Source organism: Rhinopithecus bieti, unplaced genomic scaffold, assembly GCF_001698545.2.
Source record: "Rhinopithecus bieti isolate Rb0 unplaced genomic scaffold, ASM169854v2 scaffold_16234, whole genome shotgun sequence".
Taxonomy (NCBI): Eukaryota; Metazoa; Chordata; class Mammalia; order Primates; family Cercopithecidae; genus Rhinopithecus; species Rhinopithecus bieti.
In genome coordinates, this window is record NW_016808946.1 from 1,595,139 (window position 1) to 1,619,850 (window position 24,712).

The window sequence follows — 24,712 nt, forward strand, 5'->3', positions numbered from 1 at the left end:
AGGGGGTTTCACCGTGTTGGCCAGGATGGTCTCAATATCCTGACCTCGTGATCCGCCTGCCTCGGCCTCCCAAAGTGCTGGGATTACAGGCGTGAGCCACCATGCCCAGCCAGCTCTGGATTTTTCTGGAAGTCACCATAACCCCTGGAGCACACTCACCTGCCCACAGACAGCTGAAGATGGTTGCCTGAACAGGATGGCAACCTGCCCAGAGCTGTGGCGGCAACAAAATAAAAGTCAGGAATCAGCTTTCTTCCAGGAAGAATATTGTTTAATGGTTTAAAAATACGTCTGTACAAAAGCAGCACTGGCATTTGGTGCTTCTGGTCCACGGGTGCCGTGTGGCTTCCAGGACTATCTCTGTGGCCAGTTGTACCTGAAGCCTCTGCAGAGACAGTATAAAAACAACAGTTATTTCTTCTGGGTTGGCTGGATGTTCTCAGATGGTTTACAAAATGGTGCAAACCTTAATCTTGCAGAACAGAGGGAGAATGGTTTGTTCAGGGGCTCCCGAGAACTCGGCGGCCCACCAGAGTTGGCTGAACTGAGCAGCATCTCGAGAAGGCAGACCTGTTCTTCCTGCCCCCGGGCAAGTCCCCTGACCTCAGGGTCAGCTTGATTATTAGGATTTTATGTTTTTAACGAAAACATTTCGCCAGGTGCAGTAGCTCACTCCCGTAATCCAAGTACTCTGGGAGGCCGAGTTGGGAGGATCAACTGAGGCCAGGAGTTTGAGACCAGCCTGGTCAACATGGGCAAAACCCCATCTCTACTAAAAATACAAAAACATTAGCCGGGCATGGTGGCAGGCACCTGTAATCCCAGCTACTCGGGAGGTTGAGGTGAGAGACTTGCTTGAACCCAGGAGGCGGAGGTTGCAGTAAGCTGAGATTGTGCCACTGCACTCCAGCCTGGGTGACAGAATGAGACTGTCACAAACCAAAACAAAACCAAGTCAAACCACTCTTCAACAACAAGGATAACCCACACGTGCTTACTTTTTCCTCATTCCTAATAGGCTAGCCCAGGAAAATTTCGTAACTATTCACACCTATTTTCCCTGAGGTGACCCCAGGAAACACAGTAACTGGAAAGCCAGGAACAAGGGGCATCTGAGTCCTGGGGTGCAGTGCCTGGCTCTGTGATGTGTGGCACAGAGAAATCACCTCCTGCCTTTGTTTTCCGAATGGCGAGAGGGACCTGGCTGTGGGAGGTTCTCTGAGGCATCCTGGTTGAAGACCCCCGGGCACTCGCTCCCCAGCGGCTCCCCACTGACTGCACCATGCAGGGCAGGTGCTTTTTCACCGGGCTCCCTGGGCTACACTGCCATCCACCGCGTACCTGTCTGACTTTCCCGTCGGAAAGGACATGCTTTTGTTTCCCACTGACTGTTTAATTTTTTTGGCTGCAACGCATTTCTGGAAAGAAAAGAAACCGTTTAAGCTGGGTAGGCACCTTGATCACAAGATACACAGAAACACACACCTGAGCTCAGAGGGCCAAAGATTCTCGCAGCACAGGTGTGACTTTAGATTCCCTGCGAGAGGACGTTTCTGTGTCTCTGAAGGCAGAGCTGCTAGGATGCGCTGCAAGAGGAACAGGAGGGCCCCAAAGCAGCCCTGTCCCCGTGCCTGTGGAACCTGCAGCCACGCTGTTTCCCTGGCACCAGCACCAACACCCACGTGGGGCAAATGCAGGCTTGTGCTGGCCCCAAAGGGGGTGCTTTTGGCCTGCAGCTGTGGTTCCCATGGTAGCAAACACAGAATAACACCCTTTAAAACCACACGCCAGCTTTTACAGCCTCGTTTTATGAGTTGCCGGGGTAGCTGACGAGTATTGTCCGCGCTTGGGAAGAAATGAGGTGAGGAAAAAGATATGCAAAGGAATGGACTCCTGGATGGGCCTGTCTTCTCAGCAGAGGAGGAGGTCAAAAATAGGCGCCACGGGTGTGCTAAAATCCTCCAGGAACAGTTCTTACCTTGCCAGAAGAGGTCTGTTTATTTGGATCAAACTGAGAAGCAGCTTTGGATTTGCTGTTTCCTGAAAGGTAAGAGATGAGAGAGACCTGTGGTCAGGTCAGTGAGTTACCAGGCATCACAGGCTCACAGCGAGGCCGGGACCACGACACTCAGGCAAGCCTTGGCTGTCAGAGCGCAACCCCCGTCACGATGAGGGGCTGCAGCTCGTGGCTCACGTAAATGAATACATGGTGATCCTGGTCCCTGTGGGCAGTCCGAAGACCAGGCCGGTTTCTCTCGGCTCTAGTCCCAGGGACATTAGGGGCACATGGCTACAGCAGTGGCCCCCGCACATAAGGAAATCCATTCTGATCTCTGTGCTGGGTGATGCCGTCAGGAACTCGGGCTCTGAGGCGACACTCCTGTATAAAGGGCCACTGTGTGGAATGGCCTCTGCTTTCTCTTTTCCAAAGGAGCATGTTGCGCCGAAGGCTGCTGGAGTCGGGAGTGCCATTTGTAGCCCCTTCGAAGCAGACGGACTCTCACAGCCCCAGCACCCATAGGGGTTCATGTCATAGGTTTTGAGATTTTTCAACAAACAAAATCCTCAGAGTGTGTGTGTGTGTGTGTGTGTGAAAGAGAGAGAGAGGGTTTATGGGCACAAGTTACAGTGAGGAAGGATGGAGCCCTGGTCACAAAGGAAGTGACAGGTGATCTTGCTAACCCACCATGGAGGCCACCAAGAGAGTGAGCTCCCATGGAGAAGGTGGAAATGAGGCTGCAGGCCACTGTCCACATTGCCACGGCCTCTCTGGACTACTCCAACAATTTCTGGCGAGCGCCATGCCTTGCGCAGGGCTCACTTGGCCCCTATGTTGCAGTCTCTTTATGGATTCCTCCCCTCTCAACGCACACAGATGTCTCCCTATGGGGCCCCAGTACTTCCTCACCAGCAAAAGCCTTGAAGTCTGACTGGCTGTAGTCATAAGGTGTGAACTCTTTTTCTGGGAGCTCCAGGTCCTTCGGCTTCTTGGAAATTTTGAGTCGTTTCTTCTCTTGTTTCTGTTCTGTGGTCCTTGGGTCACTTGTTGCTCGCTCTCTCTTCTTTGCAGCATTTTCTAGCTGTAGATCACGAACAGATGTGGGGGAGGAACAGGGAGGCACGTGGGAGAGGGAACCCCGCCAGCCTCAGCAGTAGCTGGGACCCAGCTGCCTAAGTGGTAAGAAGAACTGTCAGTGGTGGGAAGAGGAGCTGTGGTTGGAACTTCGGACCAACACTCAGGGTCAGCTGAAACCAATTCCTCACTGGACAATGACATGAGGTCATTTAAGAAAGGCAAGCAGGCCAGGTGCAGTGGCTCATGCCTATAATTCCAGTGCTTTGGGCGGCCAAGGTGGGAGGACTGCTTTAGGCAGTCTGAGACCAGCCTGGGCAACATAGCAAGACCCTTATCTCTACAAAAAATTGAAAAAAAAAATGTAGCCGGGCATGGTAGTGCGTGCTTGTAGTCCTAGCTACTTGGGAGGCTGAGGTGGGAGGATTGCTTGAGCCCAGGAGTATAAGGCTGCTATGAGCTATAATCGCACCACTGTACTCCAGCCTGGGCATCAGGGTAAGAGTAAGACCATGTCACTATTTTTTTTTTTAAAAAAAGGAAATTTAAAAAAAGGTGAACTGGAAAGAAGTCAGGACTTAATATAAAGCATAGGGCAAGCCCCCTAAGATACCCAAGGAAGATCCTGACCACAAGGAGGGGTATCGTTTTTCAAAGGAAAAAGGAGAAAGGCTGGCACGTACCGCAACCTGCTGTCGGACGGAGACGGCCTGTTCTGCTGCAGCTTTGTACGCCTCCTTTGCCTGTTCCCGGGCAGCTGCAAGGAAGAGAACTGTCTCTGGAGTTGCTGAATCCAGCAACCACCCTCCTCCATCTCCATCCTCCTCCGACTTGGCCTAGCCACAGGGGTTGTCACAGCTGATCCCTCCTCCCTCGCAGCTCCCTGGTCCCGCATCTCTGCAGGACAGGCTGCCTCAGGGCTCAGGCTCAGGTGTGCTGTGCACCTTCACCTACACTTGAGCTGATCCTCCCCGGCCCTGGCTGCTCCTGTCCTGTGAAGCCAAATGCTCAGTGGCCTGTGGACCTGAGGGCGTTTAACAGGATCATCACCATCACCATCGTGGACAAGCTGGCTCAAACCAGCTACTTTGGCTGCCAGCAACTCTAGCTTTCCAGCTGCTCAGGACAAAATCTTCATCCAAGACTTCCTCCTTTCTCTCACATGCCACATCCACCTCATCCTCAAATGCTGTCAGCTTTGCTACGGGACAGATCCAGGCTCTGACAGCTTCTCGCCACCTCTTCTGCTCCCATGCTGGTCTCAAGGCCACTGTTCCCTCTCGCCTGGGCCACTGTCATGTCTCCTCTCCCTTCCCGGGTTCCCATCCTGTCGCCTATCATCTGCTCTTGACACAGCAGCCAGAGGGCCACATGTCAGTCACTTCCCACCCTGTGTCTGCTCAGCACCCTCCTGGCTTCTGAACTCGGAGTAAAAGGCAGCATCATCCCGTGGGCCCCTGCCGGCTCCTTCCCCATTTCCTGCTCTTCTCTACCCGCTCTGCTCATGCAGGCCCACTTGCTGCTGCTGAGCATGCCTAGTGAACTACCCCCAGGGCCTCTGGGCTCGCTGTGCTGTGGCTCCAGAACTCTTCTCTAGGTCACTGCAGGTCTCGTCAATGTCACATTCATTAGACTGCCTTCTCCAACCACCGTTGAGACAGCTATAGCACCCCCCAGCACTCCCCACCCATCTCTCTGCACAGCACCTGCTGCATCTGCCAGGATAGACACTGATTGGCCACCATCCCTCAGCAGAAGGGAAGCCCCACAGAGCAGGGGCTGTGCCTACTTCATTCACAGCTGTATCCAGCACTTGGCTGAAACAGCTGACGTGCAACAGCCGTCCTTTAACAGCCGACTGAGTTACAAGGAAGTGAGTGCTACCTGTTTGCTCAGCTGCCTTCTTCTTGACAGTTTCTTTAGAGTCTTTTTGTACTTGTACCTGGGCCAGCTTCCAACGGTTGCTGATCTATAATGAAAGCAAATATAACAAAAACACCCTCCAAAGTCAGCCACCCAAGTCTGTCTTACTTTTCATGAGGTGACGTAGGGCAGGTTAACCTAAGAAGTACACACATTCTAAGTCATAAATTTCAAATCTAAGGGCATGAAAAACACATTTCATGCTGCCTTCGTTGCTAAAATCCCTATTAAGGGGGACAAAGTGCTACTGTCCTCCAGGCACTGGGCCATCCGTCATCTCGTTCAGTCTCTCTGTAACCCTGGGACAAAGGTACTGTCATCATCCTCTCTTTAGAGATGAGCAAACAGGCTCGGGGAGACTAAATAACTTGTCCAAGGGACACGGTCAGCGAATGACAGAGGCAGACTCAAGGCTGGGCTTCCGCAAGTCTGCCGCATTTCCTTATGACACCCCACTGACCTATGGCGTTACAACACATGGAGGTGACACTGGGCACAACACACGGGACGTGCGGTTGTTCAATGTGCCACAACCCATCAGAGGAAAAGAGGAGAGAAGGCAGAAGCCCCACCTGATTCCCCATTTCTAAAAATAGCAAGCTAACTCAGGGCCAGGGCCAGGGCCAGGGCCAGGGGACCTGTCGGTTTTGCCTAACACAAGAGTTCTGCTGCCACACAGAGGGAGCCAGTCGCTCATGTCATCAGAACAGAGGCTTCCTGCAGGGAGGAAGGAGGCTGCGAACAAAAGTTCACGTGCTGGCTCCCGGAAACATCTCAAGGGGGTCTAGGGGAGGTGTGTTCTCATCCTTACTCATAATGCTGGTAAAACAAGCCAGATAAGTAAGAGAGAGTGTTTTAAAATTAAAGCTGTCACCTTTAAGATCCTTAAAGTAACAGACATCTGTAAAATGCATCAAGCTGTATACTTAATATTTGTGTACTTTACTACATATAGATTAAACCTCAATGAAAAAACCGCAAGTGAAAATTTGTTTTTTACAAGGTTTCCAAGTGCTTTTAAGAATCTCACTGAAGTTCTGGACCCTTTCCCTAGAAACAACGCTAGAAAATAAAGGGCTTTTGCATTCATTGTCAGGGGATTCACAGATGAGATGGACTTGTCTACAACAGAAACCTGGTCTGAATAATTAGGAAATCCCCTTTTCTTAGAAAGTCTCTTTTAGGGCCAGGCTCAGTGGCTCACGCCTGTAGTCCCAGCACTTTGGGAGGCCGAGGCGGGTGGATCACCTGAGGTCAGGAGTTCGAGACCAGCCTGGTCAACATGGTGACACCCCATCTCTACAAAATTAGCTGGGCATGATGGCAGGTGCCTGTAATCCCAGCTACTCGGGAGGCTGAGGCAGAAGAATTGCTTGAACCTGGGAGGTGGAGGTTACAGTGAGCCGAGATCGTGCCACAGCACTCCAGCCTGGGTGACAAAATGAAACTCCATCTCAAAAAACAAAAAAACAAAAAAAAACAACAACAAAAAAGTCTCTTTTAGAACAGGTGACAAGTCCACTTACTTCATAGATTTTGTTGATGGATCGAACTTCGCTGCCTGAGAGACGGCACAGTGTCCTAGTGAGGGCAGAAACTGGAGGAAGGAAACAGCTGTGTGAAACGTTGCCGGGAACGGAATCTAGACCCACAGCGCAGGGGCGCTCAGATGGGGGGTTGCTGGTGCCATGCGTCTTTGCCTGGATACCAGGGCAGCTGGCACACTGGCTTCGGAGGCTTCCTTCCCAGGTAAAAGCATGTACAGCTGTAGGCATCTCTATATATCCTGTCAACCCTGAGTACACAAAACTACTACTCACCATCCTAAATGGATTTTCAAAGGACTCCATGATGTTCTGGGCTTTTTTCTGTGCAACTGTCAATGGACCCTTTTATTGTCTTCAGCACTAGGTTCCTGCAGGGACAGACAAAAAAATGATCACTAATAACCATGATCATCTGTGACATCAAGATGCCAGCAAGACAGCAACAGTTAACAGTGATTTTGTTTTTTTTTTTGAGACAGAGTCTCGCTGTATTGCCCAGGCTAGAGTGCAGTGGTGTGATCTCTGCTTACTGCAACCTCCATCTCCTGCATTCAGGTGATTCTCCTGCCTCAGCCTCCTGAGTAGGTGGGATTATAGGCACGTGCCACCATGCCCGGCTAATTTTTGTATTTTTAGCAGAGACCAGGTTTCACCATATTGGCCAGGCTAGTCTTGAACTCCTGACCTGAAGTGATCCACCCGTCTTGGCCTCCCAAAGTGCTGGGATTACAGGTGTGAACCACCGCACGCACCCAGCCAGTAACAGTGATATTAATACCAATGGCTAAGGCTAATTTTTCATACACTCTCCTACGTATAAGGCGTTGTGTCTGCAACAGCACCCAGTAGCATTTCAATATCAATGTGCTGGATCAGTGAATTCTCACCATGTCCTCACAGCCTATGTGGTGGTATTACTCTCACCACCTTACAGAGGAGGAAACTGAGGCCTACAGAGGTTGTGACAGTCTTTCAGAGGCTTGCAGTGAATACGAGCAGACCAAGGATTTAAACCCAGCATGGTCTGGCTCTAGAATATGAGGTCTTAATTGATGCCTGAAATTTATTTTATGTATGTATGTATGTATTTTTTTGAGATAGAGTCTTGCTCTGTTGCCCAGGTTGGAGTGCAGTGGTGTGATCTCTGCTCACTGCAACCTCTGCCTCCCCGGTTCAAGCGATTCTCCTGCCTCAGCCTCCCGAGTAGCTGGGATTACAAGCATGTGCCACAACCCCTGGCTAATTTTTGTATTTTTAGTAGAGACAGGGTTTCACCATGTTGGCCAGGCTGGTCTCAAACTCCTGACCTCAGGTGATCTGCCTGCCTTGCCCTCCAAAAGTGCTGGGAGCTACCGCGCCATGCCTGAAATTTAATATTACATAACTTTACAGGGAATCATTGAAATTATGCAACAAAATGCTGCTTCCAACTGGGTTCATAAATATGTGCTATTCTTTTGCTTCATTTGTAATTATGCCCCTTTGCAACACAGAGTGTGGAGAGACCACAGCCTCCTTTACCCCAAACAGCACTTCCATATCAAAGGAGCCCAGAGTTCATGCTAACACATTTAGCTGATAAATCACCTTCATGACTCAAATTAGCTCTGAGGTCAACTAAAGCGCTTCATATTTTCTCATTAATTGCTAAAGCAAGGCCCAATCTAGATTTATGAGATTAAGTTAAAAATGAAAGTCAAGCCTGGGCCACATGGTGAAACCCCATCTCCACAAAACATACAAAAATTGGCTGGGCATGGTGGCACATGCCTGTAGTCCCAGCTACTCGGGAGAAGGCTGGGGCAGAAGGATTGCTTGAGCCCAGGAGGCAGAGGTTGCAGTGAGCCAAGATGGTGCCACTGTACTCCCATCTGGGTGACAGAGTAAGATCCTGTCTCAAAAAAAAAAAAGAAAAAAAGCTGGGTGTGGTGGCTCATGTTTATAATCCCAGCATTTTGGGAGGCTTAGGCAGGTGGGTCACCTGAGGTCAGGTGTTCGAGACCAGCCTGACCAACACAGTGAAACCCCGTCTCTATTAAAAATATAAAATATTAGCTGAGTGTGGTGGCGGGTACCTGCAATCCCAGCTACTCGGGAGGCTGAGGCAGGAGAACCGCTTGAACCTGGGAGGTGGAGGTTGCAGTGAGCCGAGATGGTGCCATTGCACTCCAGCCTGGGCAACAAGAGTGAAACTCCATCTCAAAAAAACAAACAAAAAAAGTGAAATAGCTGGGTGCAGTGACTCATGCCTGTAATCCCAGCTACTCGGGAGGCTGAGGTAGGAGGAACATTTGAGCCTCAGAGGGAAAGGCTGCAGTGAGCCATGATTGTGCCACTGCATTCCAGACTGGGTGACAGAACAAGATTGTATCAAAAAAAAAAAAAAAAAAAAAAAAAAAAAAAAAAGTTTTTCAAAAGCATTCCTCTTCTTCACTGAAAGCACACATACGTGATGCTGGGGTCAGGCAGCGCACATTCCACAGTTCGTCGGACAGCACACCTATGCCACCCAAGATGGGCATCCAGGTGAATCGTTTTTCCCCAGCCAGCGCTGCAGCTTGTCAACAAAGTCCTGCTTCTATGTTCTCTGAGCGCAAGCCCTCCTCCCACTAGGTGCTGTTCAACAACAGGACGTCAGCCTTTTCCTGAAGACTTCTTCACACACAGAGCTCAGAGAATCCTCCATCCATGTCCCCAGACCACCTCCTCCAGAGTGGTCAGTGTCACCTTGCTCATTGGTCTCTGTGCCTCTCCCAGCACTGCTGGGTTTTGCTCTTAGCATTAGTCTTCGAGTGTAAGCAACACTCCAGGCAGACAACTTGCTGGATAAACCCAGTAAATCCCAGGGGGTCCTCATCACCTCAGGGAAGTTTCCGTGCTACTCACATTAAATAACGTGATGACAGCTGTGGCAATCAGGCATGTGGTATCCAGCAAGTTATCTTCTTTTTCATCAGGGAAGAGGCTCGTCTGCTTCTGAACTGGCACAGATCCTAAAGGAGCAGTAGATAATAAGGTCAAAGCCTACAGAATTTTATTTTGTTTGTTTATTTTTTCTTTTTGAGATGGAGTTTTGCTGTAGTCCCCTAGGCTGGAGTGCAATGGCACAATCTCGGCTCACTGCAACCTCCGACCCTTGGTTCAAGTGATTCTCCTGCCTCTGCCACCTAAGTAGCTGGGATTACAGGCGCCCACCACCACATCCAGCTAATTTTTGTATTTTTAGGAGAGATGAGGTTTCACCATGTTGTCCAGGCTGGTCTCAAACTCCCGACCTCAGGTGATCCACCCGCCTCAGCCTTCCAATATGCTGGCATTACAGGCATAAGCCACGCCCGGCCAAGCGTACAGAATTTGAGACAAGGTAGCTGTGCCCCAACCTCTTCAGGACAGTCAGGAGGGCTCTCGACTTTACCATTGGTTGGGATGATTGGATAGCCATCCGGAGGGGCATGGGAGCAGTCGTGAGGTCCAAAGAGAACATTCTCCAATCTCTGCATCAAAAAGATACCAGCAGGCTGGCATGTAAAACGTGCAAGCCGGCAGCAGCTTTCTGCCAGCTGTCAGCACAGGCCTCTGTCAGAGGTATACTTGCACTGGCCGTGACTGACGTCTTTCCTCCTGGGGGAGAAAACGGATCCGACACTCTACCTCGGCACTGGGCAGCGGTCCGCTCTTCTTCACTCCGGCTGCAACTTCAGACTAACAATAAAAACAAAGAGAATTGAGGAAAGCTGCCCAAAAGCCTCAAGTCCAACCCCCAGTCCCCAGCGCTGACTGTGTTCCTTCCCCAGCCTGTTTCTCAAGAGCCCAGAGGTTTTCTTTCCTCTCTTCACTCTTTACAGTGCCTGGCACAATAATTATTTGGTGCTCAATAATTGCTTGTAGAATGAAAGAATAAAGCTCTTTATCATGACTAAGCACAATAGGAAGGATTCCAAAGAGCTTGAAAAAGACCCTTCTCTAGTAATCAAGGTCTCTCTTTACTTGGACAAAGCACAAAGCTTACAAAACATTTTTTTTTTTTGAGACGGAGTCTCGCTCTGTCCCCCAGGCTGGAGTGCAGTGGCCGGATCTCAGCTCACTGCAAGCTCCGCCTCCCGGGTTCACGCCATTCTCCTGCCTCAGCCTCCCGAGTAGTTGGGACTACAGGCGCCCGCTACCTCGCCAGGCTAGTTTTTTTTTTGTATTTTTTAGTAGAGACGGGGTTACACCGTGTTAGCCAGGATGGTCTCGATCTCCTGACCTCGTGATCCGTCCGTCTCGGCCTCCCAAAGTGCTGGGATTACAGGCTTGAGCCACCGCGCCCGGCCACAAAACATTTTAACATAAAATTGCAAATGTGGGGCTGGCAGGTGGCTTATAACTGTAATTTCAGCACTTTGGGAGGCCGAGCTGGGAGGACTTCTTGAGCCCAGGGGTTCAAGACCAGTCTGGGAAACACAGCAAGACCCATCTCTACAAAAAATTTAAAAAAAACTTAGCTGGATATGGTGGTGTGTGCCTGTGGTCCCAACACCACTTGAGCCTAGCAGATAGAGGCTACAGTGAGCCATGATTGTACCACTGCACTCCAGCCTGGGTGACAGAGCAAGACCCTGTCTCAAAACAACAATGACAAAAAAAAAAAACAAAAGAAAACTGGATGCCATTGTCATCATTTGCTATGAAGTCCCATCAATCTTTTCCTCTGATGCTTCCTATACCTGTTCTTTCCTTTCCAGTCTGTGATTCCTCACTCAGTCAGGGAGCTATCACTTCACATCTGGGCCACTGCCAGGCTCCCAAAACTAGCTCCCTCTTTTGAGGTCACCACTCCATCTCACTCCACCAGATTAACTGCCTTAGAACAGTGAATTGGCCCAGTTACCAGACAGTACTTGCTGCTGAATCATCAAAGCTAAGGTCATAAAATAAAAAGAATGAGTTTTCATATAAATAAAAGATAGTTTTCAACTATCATAAAAAAAAAAAGCAGCTAAATTTATCAAGACACACACACTGGATTTCCTAAGTCCTATTATTTCCCTAGGGTTGTTTAGAATGGATACCAGCTCATGAATCTAGGCAGCCACAAGGAATAAGATGCTAGCAGAAAAAACAGGCCTGCTAAGGCTGGGCGTGACGGCTCACGCCTATAATCCCAGCACTGTGGGAGGCCCAGGTGGGCAGATCACCTGAGGTCAGGAGTTCAAGACCAGCCTGGCCAATATTGTGAAACCCCGCCTCTAATAAAAATACAAAATTAGCTGGGTGTGGTGGTGCACGCCTGTAATCCCAGCAACTGGGGAGGCTGAGTCAGGAGAATCGCTTGAACCCTGGAGGCAGTGAGCCAAGATCATACCATTGCACCCCAGCCTGGGCGACAACAGTGAGACTCTGTCTCAAAAAAAAAAGAAAAAAGGAAAAAGAAAAAAAGGCCAGGCGTGGTGGCTCACACCTGTAACCCCGGCACTTTGGGAGGCCAAGGTGGGTGGGTCACGAGGTGAAGAGATCGAGACCATCCTGGCTAACATGGTGAAACCCTGTCTCTATAAAAATACAAAAAAATTAGCTGGGCATGGTGGCATGCGCCCGTAGTCCCAGCTACTCAGGAGGATGAGGCAGGAGAATTGCTTGAACCTGGAAGGTGGAGGTTGCAGTGAGCCGAGATTGGGCCACTGCACACCAGCCTGGAGACAGAGCGAGACTCCGTCTTAAAACAAAAAACAAAAAACAAAAACAGGCTTGCTAAGTTAGGACCCTTCAGTAGAAAATCTTTTTTTTTTTTTTTTTTTTTTTGAGACAGAATCTCCCTCTGTTTCCCAGCCTAGAGTGCAGTGGTACAATCTCGGCTCACTGCAACCTCCGCCTCCCGGGTTCCAGCGATTCTCCTGCCTCAGCCTCCAGAGTAATTGGTATCACAGGTGCACACCGCACACCCGGCTAATTTTTTGTATTTTTAGTAGACATGGGGTTTCACCATGTTGGCCAGGCTGGTTTTGAACTCCTGACCTGAAATGGTCCATCCATCTCAGCCTCCCAAAGTGCTGGGACTACAGGCGTGAGCCACCAGGCCTGGCCACAGAAAAGCTTCTTACCTTGAGTAGGGGCATCTCTCGAGCCTGCTGGATTAAAAGGTGCATTTCGTTGATCTGCTGCCGCACAAGGGGTGGTACTGGGTTGCAGCAAGCTATGATGCCCTGAGGTTCCCTGAAGACAAGTAAGAACACACTCAGCTTGTCACTCAGAAATGCAGCCCTCAAACACTTCCAGATAAGAATAAAGACTGGGTAAAGCCAGGGTAGCACATCTAAGCTGAAGCTACAGCTAGGTGACTAAGGAAACACTGATGTCAGGCCAGCCTAGGCCAACTTCTCCATGTGTTCTTTGCAACACCAAGCTTTAAGTGGATCCCTCTTGGAGCCTGACTCCCGCAATCAGGGAGAGCTGGAAGTAAGTGCCACAGCACCATGGATTCTCAATTCCACATGGGGCAACCAATGGGCTGTGGATTTTGATTCTTGCTTATACTTTAATCAAGATCACAAAACGTTTAAGATCATGAGCTGCTTGAATTTGGAAGAAACTATAGATGAGAGAATCTGGGACTTTTTCTTCCCTTGCAAGTAGATGCTATAAGGCTCAGAGACTTAAAAGGAACTCAAAACTAAGGCATAATCATTGAAATGATTCCAGTTCAGAGGTTTTAATTTTTTTTTNGGCCTCCCAAAGTGCTGGGATTACAGGCTTGAGCCACCGCGCCCGGCCAGAGGTTTTAATTCTTAAATGGCAGCCTGAGGGCAGACATTCTATATTCCTTTGACTTGCTACCTTCCAAGCTTACAGCATTAATCTCCGAGTAAGCAGCCTTGGGTAATAGCAACCAGAAAAGCTTGATTTTGAAGAACATAAGATCTACTGAGAAAGTCAGAACATACTAATCAGCTCTCAGACTCACTTAGGCAGTTCTTCAGCTATTTTCAGCATCATGTGGTTTGGCAGTACATATCTGGAAAAAAAAAAAAAAGCACACACAGTGGGAACACATTACATTCAGCCAGCAAGTTCCATTAGATACTGTCACATAGGGGAAACAAGCAGCTTTCATGGCAAAAGAAAAAAGTCCATTATTTACCTGTTATTAGAGCTCCTCAGTCTGCAAACAAGTATTAAAAGAATCTTTAATCCCTTACCCGTAGCTTTCATCTTCCCTGCGGGCTGTTTTATCCCTCCAGGCAAACAGCAGCTGAAAGGCTGTCAGCTGCTGTGTGTTAAGGTGCTTCTTTTGCTTCCTATAGAGTTCAAGATAGGACTCATCCGTGAAGATAGGTTTGATGAATTTCTACAAAGTATTAGAGAATATTCAAAATCAACGGGAATCAAAATTGTGCCCTGGGCTCTGCAAAACGTTTGGCTCTTTTCATGAATTTAAGGAGCAAACCTAAGAACTAGAACCTGGCCAGACACAGAGCCCAAGAGTGTCGCAGTCTGTGTGACTGTGGCTGAGGTGTACCTTGAGGCAGATGTCCCTACTCCGCTGCCACACCACCTGCAGCTGCACGGGCTGGCCGTTGCCACGCTCCCACAGCTCCAGCCTCATTTTGTCATAGATGTATAGCAGGTAGTGGGTGTCATCCCGGGCATAGCTGAGCATCTCCTCAGGCAGAGGGCTGGAATTGCAGAGGACACTATTTCACTGATTGCCCCCCATGACAGCAATTCAATTTGTCTATTCCTTGGGTGCTGGGACTTCCTCAGACCCTTCCAATATGAAAGATCCTTTCATAGCCAATACTGCAGTTCTGCCAACACTTCCCGGATTTTAACGTGATAAACAATTATTTTAACAGCTGGGTAGAAAGGGAGGCAGGGTAATGCGGTGGTTAAAATAAGGGCACTGTCAGCTACTCTGGACACACACGAGAGGCAGCAGAAAAGGGGGCACTGCTGTCCTGAGTTCAAATCTCAGTTCCAGATGTCTGTCCTTGGACAAGTTCCTTAACCTCTTTGGGCTTACCCACCTAACTTGTGAAATGAGAACCAGGTACTTCACAGGCTGTTGTGAGGACTACATAGGACCACATCCTTGAAGCACTTAGCCCAGAGCTTGGCACAGGGTAAGGACTCAGTAAAAGGGAGTGGTTTTTAGATTTTATCAATTTTCATCTTTTATTTGGACTTTATCAGTCCAAATGTAATTTTACTTTTATATTTAGAAATTCTGGCATTCCGGGCCAGGTGCAGTGGCTCATGCCTATAATCCCAGCACTCTGGGAGGTGGAGGTGGGAGGATCACCTGAGGTTGGGAGTTTGAGACCAGCCTAACCAACATGGAGAAACCCCGTCTCTACTGAAAATACAAAATTAGCTGGGCGTGGTGGCGCAGCATGCCTGTAATCCTAGCTACTCGGGAGGCTGAGGCAGAATTACTTGAACCTGGGAGGCGGAGGTTGCGGTGAGCTAAGATTGCGCCATTGCACTCCAGCCTGGGCAACAAGAGTTAAACTCCATCTCAAAAAAAAAAAAAAAAAAAAGAAAGAAAAGAAAAGAAATTCCTGCATTCTGGCATGTGGAATTCCTGGAAAAGCTCAGCGGCACCTTCCTATGACAGGTGCAACCTCGGAGAGGTAGCAAACAAGCAGAAAATGACCAAGCTGAGCAAGGCCTGCAGGAAGTGGGGCAAAACTGCTACCTTATGCCACAAAAAATGCTCAATATAAAGCCAAACCAACAGTGTCCTTTAGAATTCTTTCCCACCTATGGAAGATCATCTTACACACACACACAATCATCCCTATGGAAGATCTTACACATACACACATACACACACACACACACACACACACACACACACACACACACAGACACACACACAAAATCATCTAGTAGAGAGATCCCAGTTTCAAACAAGAGACCAGCACGGGCAAATACTGACTTGGCACCTCTTTTTCAGCCACTACTTCCATGAAACACAGTGTAACTAACTGCATCAGCCCATCATAAAGTCCACATTATTGTTAAAGAATTTTGGCCGGGTGCGGTGGCTCAAGCCTGTAATCCCAGCACTTTGGGAGGCCGAGACGGGCGGATCACGGACGGTCAGGAGATCGAGGAACCATCACTGCTAACACAGTGAAACCCTGTCTCTAACTAAAAATACAAAAAAACTAGCCGGGCGTGGTGACGGGCACCTGTAGTCCCAGCTACTCGGGAGGCTGAGGGCCAGTGAGAATGGCGTAAACCCGGGAGCGCGGAGCTTTCCAGTGAGCTTGGATCCGGCGCCACTGCACTCCAGCCTTGGGGCGGGACGAGAGCGAGACTCCGTCTCAAAAAAAAAAAAAAAAAAAAGAATTTCCTACCCCTTTTCTGCTGCTGAAGATGCCTGGTGAAAACCTGATGCCATTCATCTCAATAAGTATGGTATGGCTCAAACCCAGGTCTCTCTGGATGACAGGTTAATGAATAATCACTTTCTTCTGCCACCCACATTTTCTCATTAAGAGCAAACTGACCGTATTCTCCAATCAGCCAGCTGATACTGCTTGTTTGAGTCCACATTGCAGTAGAGTTTCAAGAGATGATCGAGTGAGTGCCTGCCCAGGTTAAGAAGGCGTGCAGCCTGATGGGTATCAAACATGTTTACTACATACAACCCAAAGTCTTTCTGTAGCCATTCTATGTCTGAATCAGCACCATGGAAGACCTGAAAACAGAATCAAAGTCATGCAGTACACTGGTAGCAGGCCACTCATGCTCAGAAATTAACTCTGCCTCTAGTTTATTAGAACACTGAAATTAGAAGGTGGTCTCCGCTGTCCCGTCCGTAGTGCAGTGGTGTGATCTTGGCTCACTGCAACATCTGCCTCCTGTGCTCCAGCAATCCTCCCACCTCAGCCTCCCAAGTAGTTGGGACTACAGGCGTGCCACGATGCCCAGCTGAACTTTGGTATTTTTTGTAGAGACGAGGTTTCACTATGTTCCCCAGGCTGGTCTCATTCTCCTGGGCTCAAGTGATCCTCCTGCCTCAGCTTACCAAAGTGCTGGGATTACACGCCTAAGCCGCCTCACCTGGCTGAAGCCAATGTTCTAATCAAGATTAGACATATGCAGCCGGGAGTGGTGACTCACACCTGTAATCCCAGCACTTTGGGCCAAGGTGGGTGGATTGCTTGAGGTCAGGAGTTTGAGACCAGCCTGACCAACATGGCGAAACCCTGTCTCCACTGAAAATACAAAAATTAGGCGGGTGTGGTGGCGTATGCCTGCAATCCCAGCTACTTGAGAGGCTGAGGCAGGAGAATCGCCTGAACCTGGGAGGCAGAGGTTGCGGTGAGCCGAGATCGTGCCATTGCACTCCAGCCTGGGCAACAAGGGCAAAACTCCGTCTCAAAAAAAAAAAAAAAAACCAAAACAAAACAAATTAAGAGATATGAGTTTTAAAAGTTTCTTTTGTCTTCTGTCACAGCTTTCTACACTCCTGATTCCACACCCTTAAAGTCTGAAACTGTTATCAACCAATGAGACACCTGAAAGCAGCTCTAGTAGCTTCAGTACGGTCATTAAGTCCAAACAATCTTGATGGCTGGGGCTCACTGCAGTAGTCATTAAAATTATTTAACATTTTTCTCAGTGGTAACAAGCTAAGTCTTAGCTGTTCTAACAGGGATTTAGAAACAACAGCCATTTAGCATGGTATCCTAGTTAGGAAATGACATGATTCCGCCCGACTTGACTGGGTCTAGGTTGAAATGATGAAATAGTACACTGCTAAAAAATACAAAAAACTAGCCGGGCGACCAGGCGGGCGCCTATAGTCCCAGCTACTCGGGAGGCTGAGACAGGAGAATGGCGTGAACCCGGGAGGCGGAGCGTGCAGTGAGCTGAGAGCCGGCCACTGCACTCCAGCCTGGGCAGCAGAGCAAGACTCCGTCTCAAAAAAAAAAAAAAAAAAAAGAAAAGAAATAGTACACTGCAAAGCACTAAAATTCTTGTACGAGCTCACATGCATGAGTCACAAAAGGCTGGCTGACCTTAACGATAGCTGGGTCTGTGAGGCTCTCATTGAGAATGTACATGTCACTTCGAAGCTCGAGAGTGTCAATGATGAAGTCTTCCATCCGAGTGGAAATTTGCATCAGGCAGGTCAGTCCCAGGAAGCTCCTGTAAGAGTGGTGCTAAACCACATAGGAGGAGGGGAGAAGAGAAAAAACAAAGACTGTATTAGACTTTTCTTTACTGATTTTGAAAAGTGAGCTACAAAGCTAAGTTACATGCTTAATCTTTTACCAAAAAAAAATTACAATTAGTATCAATTTTATACTTCTCCAATAGACAAACTCACAGAAAATGTAAAAATTTTACCCAGGGTCATTTACAAGATACCTCCAAGTCGACTGCAAATTCCTGACAATTCAAGAGCTTTTCGTTGAGTTCCACAAGTTCATCCAGGGAGGATATGAAATGGCATGGTGTCTCTTCTATAGGTCTGTATAACTGGATCAAGAGAATAGTGAGAAAAAGGGAGGAATATAGAAATCACCCCCCAGTAAAGTACAAAGTGAACTACGAGTCTGAGAAATGACCCAAAACTGTAACTTTCTACCTTAAAGATCTTCAAGGAAAAGTCAAAATTGCATCAATGAATCTACTTATTTGATTCCTCTTGGGCTACTACAAGTCACCTTATAAACCAAGGCTGGGTACTAACCTGGGGTTGTGGCTTTTGAAACACTGAATCTGGTGGGGTAAAGTGATTTAGTTCATATTGATAAGGATGTGCAAACCTGAGTAAATAAAACAAAAAGAGAAATCAGTCTGATTAATTCCACGATTCAAAGGAAAAATAATGCCTCTTATCCAATCTGTAAAAACAAATGAGAAAAGTCCACCGTGAAAATATCTTCCTTCTATAAAGAGCTTCATTATTTCAGTAATTCGAGTACAAATCATAAATCAGATATTTGCTCACTCTTAAAATATGATAATTAAGTCTATTCATTTCTTTAGAGAGCTGGAGATCCGAGCAGCTTTATAAAGATTTGAGTACTTATTTGCAAAGTACTGTACGGTTGATGTTGTGGATAATACCAAAATGAGAAATATATAATTCCTGTAGTTTGAAATAACAAATCTGTAAAGTAAGGATGAAGCAAATATTTCAGTTGGCCAAGACCTTAATGTTATGTTTTCTTCTGATCCTAAGAAATCTGTATAAAAATCCTCAACCTGTGATGTGTTCCTCGAGGATCATGGTAGCCCAGGAGGGCAGGGTTCCCTTTCATGGCCTTTATTTCTCCAGCACTTAGCTTGTGGCCTCACATTGCAGAGCTGGGGCTAAAGGCATGAATGCCCACACAGACTCTGGCTCTATGTGAGGAAAAGGCCAATACTAACCAAATTTTTATCACCTTTTTGCATTATACTAAAGGCAAAGTCCATTTGTCTATTTTAAGTGAAGTTTTTCCAAGATGCTTATATTGCCAGTAAAAAATGCCTTTTCTTTACTAAATTCATGAATGAGCCTTGGGCTGAGCACGGTGGCTCACGCCTGTAATCCCAGAACTTTGGAAGGTCAAGGCAGGAGGATTGCTTGAGGCTAGGAGTTTGAGGCCAGACTGGGCAACACAGAAAGACCCTGTGTTTACAAAAATAAAAACTAAAATTAAAAAACAAGTCAGGTACCAGGTACGGTGATGTGTGCCTGTAGTACAAGTTACTAGGGAGGCTGAGGTAGGGGGATTGCTTGAGCCCCAGGGGTCAAGGCTACAGTGAGCTATGATTGCACTATGGCACCCAGCCTGGGTGACAGAGCAAAACTTAAAAAACAAACAAACAAAAAAAAACCCCAGAGCCTTACCTACTATTTGAGTCCTAATAAGAAAGGCAGAGCAGTATAGTATGGAGGAAAGACAAATTTAAGAAAACATGGGGCTGGGTGTGGTGGCTCCAGCCTATAATCCCAGTACTTTGGGAGGCCAAGGAGGGTGGATCACCTGAAGTCAGGAGTTTGAGACCAGTCTGACCAACATGATGAAACCCTGTCTCTACTAAAAAAAAAAAAAAAAAAAAGATACAACATTATCCAGGCTTGGTGGCACATGCCTATAGTAATCCCAGCTACTTGGGAGGCTGAGGCAGGAGAATCATTTGAACCCAGGAGGCAGAGGTTGCAGTGAGCTGAGATCGCGCCACTGCACTCCAGCCTGGGCAATAAGAGCGAAACTCTGTCTCAAAAAGAAAAAAAAAAGAAAGAAAGAAAACATGGGCCAGCTCTGGCCAGGCACAGTGGTTCATGCCTATAATCCCAACACTTTGGGAGGGCAGGTTGGGAGAACTGCTGAGGCCAGAAATTCAAGACCAGACTGGGCATATAGAAAATATAAAAATTAACTGTGCATGATGGCTCATGCTTGTGATCACAGCTACTTGGGAGGCAGAGGCAGGAGGAACACTTGAGCCCAGGAGGTAAAGGCTGTAGTGAGCTGTGTTCATGCCACCACACTCCAGTCTGGGTGACAGAGCAAGACCCTGTCTCAAAGAAGTTCCAACTCTATGAGAAGTCTGCATCTCTCATTTTGCTTTTACATCTTTTTTTTTGGAGACGGAGTCTTACTCTATCACCCAGGCTGGAGTGCAGCGATGCCATCTCGGCTCACTGCAACCTCCACCTCCCAGGTTCAAGTGATTCTCCTGCCTCAGCCTCCCAAGTAGCTGGGATTACAGGCACACACTACCACGCCTGGCTAACTTTTGTATTTTCAGTAGAGATGGGGTTTCCTCATGTTGGCTAGGCTGGTCCTGAACCCCTGACCTCAGGTGATCCACCGGTCTCAGCCTCCCAAAGCGCTGGGATTACAGGCATGAGCTACCGCGCCCAGCCTTTGCGTTTTACATCTATAAAATGGGAATGAGAGTAACTGCTACTTCTCAGGACTGCAGTGAGGTTTATGAGGCAATGCTGTGCAGGCCCTTTGTGAACACAAACAGCAGGTTTTATTGCTAGGGCCCAGGTTGGGGTAAGGAGGAAATCACTGCTCCTCAGATTGTTTTCATGTATATACTCCACAAAAGTGAAACTGTGAAAATGCGGCATAAAGGTAAGTACTCACAGCAGAAAGGTCAGACATAGGCAAACACTTACATGTCTTGCTCAACCTGCTGGGTTCTTTGCTGATGGATGAAATCAGCCAGTGCAGGGGGGACGTCCAAGTCCTCAGGACGATCCTGTGGGCGTTCCCGCCTTTCCTTAGAGAGAGCTGGAGACCGAAGCAGTGACAAAAACATCATAAGCACATTCGTGTCTTTTCTAGTTACACAGGGGTAAACTGGCTCCCTTTGTGTTTTGTTTTTTTTTGAGACAGGGTCATATTCTTTCCCCCAGGCTGAAGTGTGGTGGCACAGTCACAGCTCACTGTAGCCTTGACCTCCTGGGCTCAAGTGATCCTCCCACTTCAGCCTCTGGAATAGCTGAACTGGGCTCCCTTTGAAGAAAGGAGGGTGGGAGAGAGACCTGTACACCCTTCCTGGTTTTTGCATCAAATAAAGTGAGACTCAAACACAGGCAAAGTATGCACTATTTACCTTGAGGGAGAGGTTTCTGAGCATTGGGTTTGATGAAGATTTTAGGAAGAAATGGTGTGTTGGAATTGTCAATCTTCTCTCGAAACTTGAGCTGAGGTCGGATGATATTTTTTGCATGAAGCAGCCGGAAAGTTTCAGATTTTGCTTTTTTGCCATATTCTGCTGCCTATGATCAACGCATACAAATACTTTATAACACAGCAACTTGATGAATTAGAAAAGTAAATTCCAATTTACGACTTCCAAGGAGACAAGAACATCGCAAGGGCCATTCACTTAAGAATGTATGTACATGTGGAGGTCTCCAGAAAGTGGAGAAGAAGGTGTAATTAGGTTGTGTGTGTTTATGAGAACAAACTAAAGAAGGCAGTGGCCAGTTCTCTAATAAATTAGAACAGAAATGCATGTCAGAATGAGCACAATCCCTATTATGAAGCTGACATCAAGAGCTAGTTAATCTGAAAAGCCCTCACCTTACGGTTCCAGCTGGACACTACCGTTTTGGGGACCTGCAAGCCGGCAGGGAGGACAGGCTGCTGATTCTTGTTTACACCTGAGGCTTCATCCAGTAAAATACCCTAGAAGTAGAAGAGGTACTGGTAAAGCATTTTTCCTTTTGAGGTAGACTTAAATACCTAACATTTTATTGATTTAACACAGAGTATCACTCTGTCGCCCAGGCTGGAGTGCAGCGGCGTGATCTCGGCTCATTGCAACTCTTTACAGTTCTGAATTAGGCTCACTGCAGCCTCTGCCTCCCGGGTTTAAGCGATTCTCCTGCCTCAGCCTCCCGAGTAGCTGGGATTACAGGTGTGCACCACCACGCCTGGCTAATTTTTGTATTTTCAGTAGAGATGGGGTTTCACCCAGTTGGCCAGGCTGGTCTTGAAATCCTGACCTCAAGTGATCCGCCTGCCTCAGCCTCCCAAAGTTCTGGGATTATAGGCGTGAGCCACCGCACCCAGCCTAATTACCTAACATTTTAAAGAGATGTATTCAGAGACATTTGTGTAAGAAAATATATATATAAGAACAGATCAATGTATCTATCAAAATATCATGTTGTATGGGATAAATACATAGCTGGTCCCCAATGTAAGACAGTTTGACTTATAATTTTTTGAGTTCACAATGGTGTGAAAGTGATTGGCATTTAGTGGAATCCATATTTCAACCACACTTACAACCTGTTTTTCTTTTTTCTTTTTTTTTGGAGAGTGTCTTGCTCTGTGACACAAGACAGAGTGTCTTGTCTGTGCAGTGGCGTGATCTCAGCTTACTGCAGACAGCCTCCCAGGTTCAAGCAATTCTCCTGCCTCAGCCTCCCAAATAGTTGGGACTACAGGCACACACCACCATGCCCAGCTAATTTTTGTATTTTTAATAGAGATGGAGTTTTACTCTATTGGCCAGGATGGTCTCAATCTCTTGACCTTGTGATCTGCCTGCCTCGGCCTCCCAAAATGCTGGGATTACAGGCGTAAGCCACTGTGCCTGGCCCTGTTTTTCCTTTATTTTGAGATGGAGTCTCACTCTGTTGCCCAGGCTAGAGTGCAGTGGTCCAATCTCAGCTCGCTGCAGCCTTCGCCTCCTGGGTTCAAGCAATTCTTGTGCCTCAGCCTCCCGAGTATCTGGGACTACAGGCGCACACCACCATGCCCAGCTAATTTTTGTATTTTTCTGTAGAGATGGGGTTTCACTATGTTGACCAGACTGGTCTTGAACTCCTGACCTCAAGTGATCCACTTCCCCTGGCTTCCCAAAGTGCTGGGATTACAGGCATAAGCTACTGTGCCCGGCCACAACCTGTTTTTCACTTTCAGAAGTATAGTCAATGCTACTTGAATTATATGAGATATTCAATGCTGTAGTATAAAAATAGGCTTTGTGTAAGATTCTGCCCAACTGTAGACTAATGGAAGTTTTCTGAGCACATTTAAAGCAGGCTCAGTTAAGCTATTTGGTAAGTGAGGTATATTAGATGCATTTTTGACTTATAATATAGGTTTACTGAGACATAACCAATTGTAAATCAAGGAGCACCTATACAAGTTTTGACAACTTAAAAAAATAAAAATTTTACAGAGTTGATCAATAAAGGTGATTAGTATGTCATGCCAAGTAATTAATGCATTATTTGTTCAAAGGCAGGTAGGACAGTAACTACCCATGCCCAATACTCGATTGACTCTTTACAGCTCTGAATTGGGCTGAAAATTCTAATATGATTTAACAGTGTCATGTGGCCACTAAAATAACTAAGAAGTCCCTGGACTGCCTACATTAAATACAGAAGTATACTATTTAGAATGAGACTGCAGGGAGTCCTAATCTATTTTGCACTTTAAAGCAGATGTGAAATATCAGCTTGGACACTACTAACAGAGGCACATGCAGGTGATATATAGGAGTATGGCAGGACTTGAAATCACAATATACCAGAAACTGCAAAAAGATTTGTGGGCACTTAGACTAGGGAAGAGATAACTTCATGGGACAGGAGAGCATGATTTAAATATTTGCAGGACTGTCAGATGGTTGAGGTTAGATTTGTTTTCCATGATCCCTGTGTATTTCTGTGAAAATAATGTCTGCCATAGAATTAAGGATAAATAGATAATAAGCAAGACAGAATAATACACAACTCCTTCCAATCCTGTGAGCTGGGGGGTTCAGTAGATTTTGAGTAATGGTATAAATCACCTCAATTTTGGTTGGGTGATATAAACGCCTCTTCTCTTGACAAATAGAATTTTCAAATCTTGTCAGGCACAGTGGCTCATGCCTGTAATCGTAGTGACTAAGGAGGCTGAGGTGGGGGGATTGTTTGAAGAGTTCAAGACCAGCCTGGGCAACACAGCAAGACACCGTCTCTATAAAATTAAAAAAAAAATTAGCCAGATGTGGTGGTGCACACCTGCAGTCCCAGCTACTTGGGAGGCTCTGGTGGGAGGATCACTTGAGCCCAGGAGTTCGAGGTTGCAGTGAGCTATGGTTGCACCACTGCACTCCAGCCTGGGTGACAGAGCAAGACTTCAGTCTCCAAAAAAATATAAACAGAATTTGCAGATCTGGATGGCAGATTCAGAATAAGGCACTTTATTTACTAATTTTAAATAAAGACAAGGTCTCACTACGTTGCCCAGGCTGGTTCTGGAACTCCTGAGCTCAAGTAATCTTCCTACCTTGGCCTCCTATAGCGCTAGGATTACAGGAGTGAGCCACTGAACCTTGCCAGAATAAGGCAATTTAACTTTTTTTTTTTTTTTTTTTTGAGATGGAGTTTCACTTTTGTTGCCCAGGCTGGAGTGCAATGGTACAATCTTGGCTCTCTGCAACCTCTGCCTCACGGGTTCAAGCAATTCTCCTGCCTCAGCCTCCCGAGTAGCTGGGATTACAAGTGTTCACCACCAAGCTCAGCTAATTTTTTGTATTTTTAGTAGAGACGGGGTTTCACCATGTTAGCCAGGCTGGTCCTGAACCCCTGACCTCAGGTGATCCACCCACCTCGGCCTCCCAAAGTGCTGGATTACAGGCATGAGCCACCACACCAGGCCACCTTTTTTTTTTTTTTTTGATACTGAGTCTCACTCTGTCACCCAGGCTA

The 24,712-nt window shown here is 47.3% G+C and overlaps 1 protein-coding gene across 1 annotated transcript in view; it reads right to left on the reverse strand.

Moving 5' to 3' along the window:
• Window positions 1-256: 256 nt before the first annotated feature.
• Window positions 257-24,712, reverse strand: part of EXOSC10 (exosome component 10) — a 30,450-nt gene continuing 5,994 nt past the window's right edge. Inside the window, 23 exon segments of the mRNA XM_017887915.1 lie at window positions 257-385; window positions 1,342-1,418; window positions 1,979-2,040; window positions 2,909-3,080; window positions 3,757-3,830; window positions 4,958-5,042; window positions 6,817-6,890; window positions 6,893-6,911; window positions 9,430-9,536; window positions 9,959-10,037; window positions 10,195-10,245; window positions 12,624-12,735; window positions 13,484-13,534; window positions 13,719-13,867; window positions 14,039-14,195; window positions 16,038-16,228; window positions 17,556-17,699; window positions 17,908-18,018; window positions 18,233-18,308; window positions 20,666-20,780; window positions 21,106-21,271; window positions 21,579-21,683; window positions 24,697-24,709. Coding sequence (XP_017743404.1) covers window positions 355-385; window positions 1,342-1,418; window positions 1,979-2,040; window positions 2,909-3,080; window positions 3,757-3,830; window positions 4,958-5,042; window positions 6,817-6,890; window positions 6,893-6,911; window positions 9,430-9,536; window positions 9,959-10,037; window positions 10,195-10,245; window positions 12,624-12,735; window positions 13,484-13,534; window positions 13,719-13,867; window positions 14,039-14,195; window positions 16,038-16,228; window positions 17,556-17,699; window positions 17,908-18,018; window positions 18,233-18,308; window positions 20,666-20,780; window positions 21,106-21,271; window positions 21,579-21,683; window positions 24,697-24,709 — 2,221 coding nt within the window. The 3' untranslated portion in view covers window positions 257-354.